The 7,790-nt window shown below is 37.2% G+C and overlaps 1 protein-coding gene across 4 annotated transcripts in view; it reads left to right on the forward strand.

Moving 5' to 3' along the window:
• Window positions 1-7,790, forward strand: part of MTMR1 (myotubularin related protein 1) — a 36,607-nt gene that overhangs the window by 13,033 nt on the left and 15,784 nt on the right. For all 4 annotated transcript variants that reach the window (XM_026848658.1, XM_026848661.1, XM_026848659.1 and 1 more), the window contains 2 exons: window positions 1,508-1,714; window positions 3,123-3,215. In XM_026848658.1, coding sequence (XP_026704459.1) covers window positions 1,508-1,714; window positions 3,123-3,215 — 300 coding nt within the window. The remainder of the gene's footprint in view (window positions 1-1,507; window positions 1,715-3,122; window positions 3,216-7,790) is intronic.

Raw genomic sequence — 7,790 nt, forward strand, 5'->3', positions numbered from 1 at the left:
AGTTATTTATTAGGAGCCCTAACTGAAATACTGTGTTGGTTGCTAAGTTTTGAAACATCTATAAAGAATAATAATAGTTTGTGGAGGAGGCTGATTTCTAAAGGCTTTTGTCCAAAGCAGAATAAAATGCTTCACCTGCTCCCCAGATATTTACTGAATTAATAATAACTGTGTTTTCTGTCTCCCATTCTCTGCTTATTGCCTGCATCTGTTCTATCCTTTTATTTTCAGCTGTACTCTTTCAGAGGCATCTGTGTTCTTTTTAGGACAATTTAGAGCAAGCTACTGCATACCTGTATGTTACATAGATTAGTTTTCTGCTTTTATTGAAGACCAAACTGTCTTAATATTTGCACTTTTTTAGTGCAGTAGAGCTTTGTAACAGAAGTAATTGTCAATTAACTAGTTCAGACCACAAGCTCTCTTCCCTCATAGAAGCTTTTGTATTGTTTCCTGGTATTTCCATCCTGGCATCCTTCAGTTTTACCATAAAAGATACGATCAGTGAAAGAGGTCATCAATGAAAATTGCCTCTGAAGCATGGTTCATGAAATAGCTTCGAACACTGGTCTTGTCCACAGCTTCTCTACTAGATGATGACTTTCCTACGTCCCAGAAGGTGTTTTTACATGCTTGGGAAGGGAAGAATGCAAGTACTTTGCAAGATTCTATTTTCTGATGTTGGAATGCAGAATAGGAGTTTCTCTTCTGGTCCTATTATAGTAGTTGGGTTTTTCCACATATTTTCAGTGCTGTGATAGGTCATGTTCCATCTCTTCACAGGAGAGAGATTATTCAAGTTTTTAAAAAACTACAGAGCAGCTTAAGAGAATAAGAGGGGTTTTTGTGAGAGACAAGAATAATAACACGTTCCCACAGGTGATCTCAGTCCTGTGCCATCTCTATCCTTTGCTCTCCATCATGCTTCTGAATCCACCCTATTAATGGTCTGCTCATGGGTTGAATACAATTTATACTTTATCCACCAACAAATCAGCGCAGACTCCCTGCCAGGGGTTTCTGGGTTGGTTTGGGTTGTTTTGATTTAGATTGGCTGGATAGTTGGTCTCTTTCTCTGAACTTAGTAGCTGAAAACTGAAAGCTGAGGAAGAAAGAGCGATTAATTACTGTGAAAATGAACTTTGAAAACATCAAACCTTCAGCCTTTGTAATAGGTTACAGTATTTGTGTCTTTTCATCATGATACAGAATTTCAGATTTAATTTAGAGAAGGGATTCCCAGGTTCTTTTGCTCTGTGCTACTAATAATGGAGAGCTGGTAAGAACTCTCCTGGGTAAGAGAGTGCATGCAGGTTTTGTACCTCTAGGAGCATGCATGTCACCATTTGGAAATCTCTAATTTAAAGCAATGTCATTTAGATGATTGTGTGATTAATCTGAAAATTTAAAATATATTAACCTTAAGAGTATAAAATTATAACTTGTTTTTTGTGAGAGTTTTGGTTAGTATTTAATATGCATGTTTGTTTATTTTTGTTTATTTAAGATGCTTCTTGCCGGAGCAGTAAGAATAGCGGATAAAATTGAATCTGGTAAAACGTCTGTAGTGGTACATTGCAGTGATGGTTGGGATCGAACTGCACAGCTTACTGCACTAGCTATGCTTATGCTGGACAGCTATTACAGAACTATCAAGGGGTTTGAAGTTCTTATAGAGAAAGAATGGATAAGTTTTGGACACCGATTTGCAATGGTAAGCTAAAAGACTTAGTGTGCAATCTGTCACCTTCAAGGCTTTTATTTTGAATAACATGTTTTCTCCCAGTACCCTGCTGCATTTTAATTATCATCTCTGGTGTCTTTCTTTTAATGGTGTGAGTGTGTCAGAGAATTGTGACCTGTCCATTTTAACAGGAAATCTCTGTGTGAAGTATAAGATAAAGTAAATAAGAATTAAGTGGCTTGAACATAATGGTTAAAAAAAAATTACATGGCTTTTTTATGAGGAAGAGGGATTGTAACACATTGCTTCATGTTTAATAATCTTACGAATGGAGAAACAAGGAAAACAATTAAGCTGTCTACAAGGTAAAACTGCTGGAACCATTACTCTGATTTAAGGTTGAAGTGTTTATTTAACACATGGGCTAGTGGGGAATTAGGACATAAATAATTATGGCATTTTTTGGGCTCTGACTCTAAGATGGTTTAGGAGAAATGACATGTAGTTATGGCAGGTAGATACAGAATAATCGTTGTTTCGGTACAGTCTTAGTAAATACCTACCAGTTTGTCCCACTGGTAGAAATAAATGACTGTGCAGTGGAGGATGGGGAAACAACTGGCACAGCTTTGTTGAACAAGTGTCTTTCCAGCTGTGCTCAACAGCAAAGGCATGTCCATAAGTGAACTTCGGGAGCACATTTAGTAGTTGCAAAATACAGGTTAGCATTATGGAAGATTTGCTCGTTGTCGTGATTTAACCCCAGTTGGCAACTAAGCACCACGCAGCTGCTCACTCCTTCCCTCCCACAGTGGGATGGGGGGGAAAGTAAAAGAAACAAAGAAAAACTTGTGGGTTGAGATAAGAACAGTTTAATGAATAAAGTAAAATACAATATATTAATAATAAAAATTGCAGTGTAAAGGAAGATAACAAAAAGAGAGAGAAATAAAACCCAAGACAGACAAGTGGTGCACAGTGCAGTTGCTCACCACCTGCTGACCGATGCCCAGCCAGTCCCTGAGCAGCGATTCGATCCTCCCAGCCAACTTTCCCCTGTTTATATACTGAGCATGACATTCTACAGTATGGAATATCCCTGTGGCTAGTTCGAGTTAGCTGTCCTGGCCATGCTCCCTCCCAGATTCTTGTGCACCTGCTCTCTGGCAGCTCATGGGAAACTGAAAAATCCTTGACTTAGAATAAGCACCACTTAGCGACAACTAAAACATCAGTCTGTTATCAATATTATTCTCACACTAAATCCAAAACACAGCACTCTACCAGCTGCTAGGAAGAAAATTAACTATCCCAGCTGAAACCAGGACACTTGTCTTGTTCACCACTGGAACATATTTACGAGTTACTCAGCTTTAAAGTGTTGGGATGGTACTGTAAATACACTAGACTGAAATGAAAAATTTGTTTTAACTTTCAGCGAGTAGGACATGGAGATGATGATCATGCTGATGCAGACAGATCTCCCATTTTCCTTCAGTTCATTGACTGTGTTTGGCAAATGACAAAGCAGGTAAGAGGCTTGAGTATATTTCTGTGAGGTCTCAGTCTTTATCTTGGAAGTGTAATTCATGGAGGAGAACACATTCTTTTGCAGAGCAGTAGCATGGTTTCCTGAAGTTGGTTGTGCTATGGCTGTACCATCCACACATAGTGAAACTTTTTGCTCAAAGTGAGTTAGAAGGACGTAGAGTGGAAGTATTGAGTTGAAACAAGAATACCAGGAATCCTTTTTGTTTAAAATAGGCTTTCAAAGGATTCTCCATTTACATAAATGAGGGTTATTGACAAGATAAATGATTTGCATTGCATATTCACTGGTGGAGTAATTGTTCATATGGGTTTATGTTGTCCTTAAGAAACAGCACAAATCCATTCAGATTGTGAAGTGAGAGGAGGAGAGTGTTCTATGTATGTGAAATGTGAGTTTATGTTGGCATCATTATGCATACAGGGCAGCATTTCTAACATACAAGCCTATTCTCAGATTGTTTTTCTTACTGCCAACACTGCTTTTACCTCTAGATCAGGGGAGATCTTTTAAATTAGTGATATTTAAGGTATCAAAATACTCAAATTCTCAAATTTTTTTCTAAATTACAGAACAGCTTTAGTCTTCATTTTCCTTATTTATACCTCCACGAGCATAAACTTAAGATTTTTCCGAGCTATTATGTTGCTGTTCTTTAATGGCGTTATTGAAATAGGTTGTCCACATGAAAGCTTTATTTCCAAGTAAATTAGAAGTGCGCTTTTTTTTTTTCTTGAAGCCTAACATAGATCTCGTCTCTTACAGTAAAAACTATTAATACTGAAGTCTGTATAGTATGTGATTTGTTTTGAAAAGAGGGCAACAGTCTGGTTCCATATGATGCTAGCAATCCCAGATCTCTTACGTTAGACTTCTTGTTCTAAACATGGTTCTTAAAAACTTACATCATAGTTTCCAAAACTTGTATTCAAAACAGCTGTCTTTGGTGCTTTATGAAAGTTCTCTGCTGTAATACTGAGCCCTTATCCAGAGTCCCTTGAAGACTTTCACTTTCTGTATATCTATATTTCAGCACTAATGGGCTGTTTAGTGTGACTGGAGAAAATAAATGAAAAATTGTGCCCCTCTCTCAGCGGAAAGCTAATAACAATAGCAAAGAGAAGCAGTTCTAAACACCTGGTAGGAACAAAAGTCCTCTGGGGGGATCCTTAATTGAGAGCAGCTTCTTCTATTTTTGTGATCTCCCTTGCTGCCTCCTGTTTCTTGATACAAACAGTTTAGTTCCCTCTAGTTTAAAAAAAAATGGGACGAGGGCGGGGGGGGAAAATCTGTGAAACATTTTGCCAATACCACATCTGTTCAAAACCTGGATCCAGAAACTGTTCTGAAATTCATGAACAGCAGTGGTACTGAAAAATCATTACTGTTACAGCAGGAAAAAAATCGAAAATATCATTCTTGGAGAGTTGTTGCCCACTTATTTTTATTTTTTAGTTGACTTCAACACCTAGAGAATAGATGGGAAAACCGTGATTACCTTGACATGGGCCTATGAAAACCAGGATTCTGTTTTATCCTCGTGTAGATCACTTGCTCATAAAACAGTGCTAGTTTCATGCTATGGAATCCATGGTAAATGTATGTGAAATGTTCCAAAGCTCAAATAAGTGTTAATGACTGCAGGAGGGTGTAAGGGCTTGGGTTTGGGCATGGACTCAAAGCAAGCAAATTTTCTCTTTCATGTTCTGAGAATTACATTCTTAAAACAATCAACTTAATACAGTGAGAGAATCTCTGACTTCCCACTATGATAAAAATTTCCGGATAGCTTCAGACAATGAAACTTAATCCTTGACAGCCTTATATTTTCCCTTGTGTTTTATGGTCTTCATGACATACAAATGCAGTAATAGAGAACTTGAGAGAAGTACATTGATACCAGATTTTAATAAAAAACATATGGTGAAGTGATTTCCCTTCTCTGTTAGTAAATTCTGGTGATTTTGAATAGCAGATGTCAGATTGAAAAGGCCACATGTGATCTGATGAAATACTGATGCCCTGTTAAAAACGAAACAAAACTGTAAAATTTGCATGTAGCATTGCAGCTCAAGTAGTAGCTTCCTACCCTGCATGCACAATACCCACACAGGAAAAAGGTGTGTTTCAAGTTGGTAGAAAGTTGCATCTTTTTTCTTTCCGGCTGTCATCTGTTTCCAGAGATGCATTTTTCCTTCGTTTCAGTAGTGTACTCTGTACCTCTAGTGCTCAGTTAACCTGATTCAGTTCAATTCCACAATCATAAGAACTGTTCTGCAAAGTTGTTCAACTTTAAATATTACTGTAGTACAGAATGAGTTCATTGATTAACAAGAAAGGTTATTTTGCATGTCTCAATCAGATGTCACTTGGCATCATCAGACTTTTAAACAAAAGAATTCTTCTTTTAAATACCTTCTTTACAAAAACTCCCAACAACTCCAGCAGCATCAAGTGGGAGATTTTAATGACCCATGTGTTCTCTCACAATTAGTGGATTTGACAAGAAGTAAATTTTCATTTGGGGAATTTTTCCACCTGAATCTTCAAACAGACACTAATGGGCTTGGAACTACAGAGGAAAGCATTTTTAGGTCAGTGATTTTTCAGCAGTGGTAATAGACGCTTTACAGTCTTGATACATCAGCTCCAACAGTACAACTCTTGTATCCGAAGACAGACTTTCAATAAAGTGCTATCACTTATTAATAAATTAGTTGGAGTGAAACCACTGATGTATGGAATTTTGAATATGCTTCACTGGATTGGAATAGTGGCCATGTCGGCATCCATCTGATTAGTATGGACCTGTCACAACACAGAACCCTAATATGACAAGGCTCATTAAGTGCTTTCGGTTAAAGAGAGTCCCTTTAGGAGAGGCTTTGTCTTCAAAGTTATTTCCAAATATCATTTTGATCCTTTGAAAATTATTTTTGCTCTCTGTATCTGATTTCTGCTTTGGGCTGGACACAGGAGATTGAGATCTGAATTTTCTCCTGACATGGTTTGGCACACCTGCTTATCAAGTTCTGTTCATGCTTTTTTAAAAGCCTATCTGTGTTGTTAACATCATTGTACTGTAATTGAGTTGTGGCATGATTTCCTAGAGAGAAGGAAGTGCTCTAAGTGTTAACTTCAGAACATGACTGAAAAAGAGGATTTGCTAATGTTAGGTTCCTGTATGTCTTATGAAAACAAATACTAGGTGATTGAAAACAAACCACTGATTTGAGGGAGAAGCCCCAGTGTGAGCACACCATGCTGTTGAACAGTGTGTAATCCACAACAGGGTCAGAAGAAGGAAGGCTCCTATTCATTTTGTGAGTCATGATATTGAGAATTTCCTTACTCAGAATTTCCAGTTGAAAGTTGGTATATCCTAGCTTGAGAAGTCTTGGAAAGATAATGTTTTTGCAATGTCTGACTTAAATCAATCTTCTTTTAAAAGAACATTGCTTAAAATGTAGATCTTTCTGGGTTTAATAAAAGCACACCCATTGTGTGTTATTCAGCTCTTTACTTTCAACATGAATAAACATTTGCCCTTCATAAATCACAGATGACACCAAAGAGGAATTTCTGGATCAGCTAGTTCATCCGCAGTCCCAATTGCTGTGTTATTCCTCCTAGCTGTACGTGTCATCTTCTTTTCTTATTTAAAGTAGCTCTTGAGTCACTCATGCCAAGGTGTTCAGTATTCTTCAGTGGCACGTAACAGAAACCAGTCCGCTACTTTCTTCAGATCTGAAATAATTGATTTGAGATTTCTCCATACGGCCAGAAATTCTTCCTTGTGAATCTGTAACTTTGCGTTTTAGAACTCTGTAGAGATTTACTCCTTTAGTGGGAATGAACAAAATTTGTTTCATTTGTCTTGAATATCAGTCTCTTACAACATTGTGTTTCATGGTAATGAGATAAATGCTACTTCTTAAATTTTCCTTTAGGCTTCTAAACTTTTTTGTCTCCTAAATGTTTATCATTCATTATCTGTGTTTGATACCCTTGTCATACTGAATGCAAAGTTATTTTGACACAACAAGCAGTTGCCATATGTAGTCCTATCATAAAATTTCATTGAAGAAGGACCTTTACCATCTGAATAGGTAGCAGCCCATGCCGTTTGCATTGATTTCTTCCTTTGTGATTTTTAGAGCACTACAGATTAAGATAGATCTTAAACATTTTGAGTGTTTTCAAATTTCTATATTTTTTTTCCTAGAATGTGTCAAGTAACCTCTGCCTGTGAATAAAATACCTAGCAGTGCTCAGTGGAATAGCAGTTCTTTCATTTCAGATGTACAGGATTTACTTTCCAGTATAAAAGAAGAGGGATTAAAGGGTTATGGTACATAGCTGATGGTAAACTCAAGGGGAGAAATGGAGAAAAGTAACTTACTTGGGTAGAAAGTGAAAGAAACAATTTAAATATATGTTAAACATATTGTACATGCAGTATTTTTATCCAATTTACTGCATTTTAGAACAGGAAATAAAACTATTTAAATATCATCACCTTTGTTTTTGTTCTTCCCCTCCCCCCCCCCCCCCCCC

The sequence above is a fragment of the Athene cunicularia genome (genome assembly GCF_003259725.1).
Source record: "Athene cunicularia isolate RWA chromosome 4 unlocalized genomic scaffold, athCun1 chr4_part3, whole genome shotgun sequence".
NCBI classification, from domain to species: Eukaryota; Metazoa; Chordata; class Aves; order Strigiformes; family Strigidae; genus Athene; species Athene cunicularia.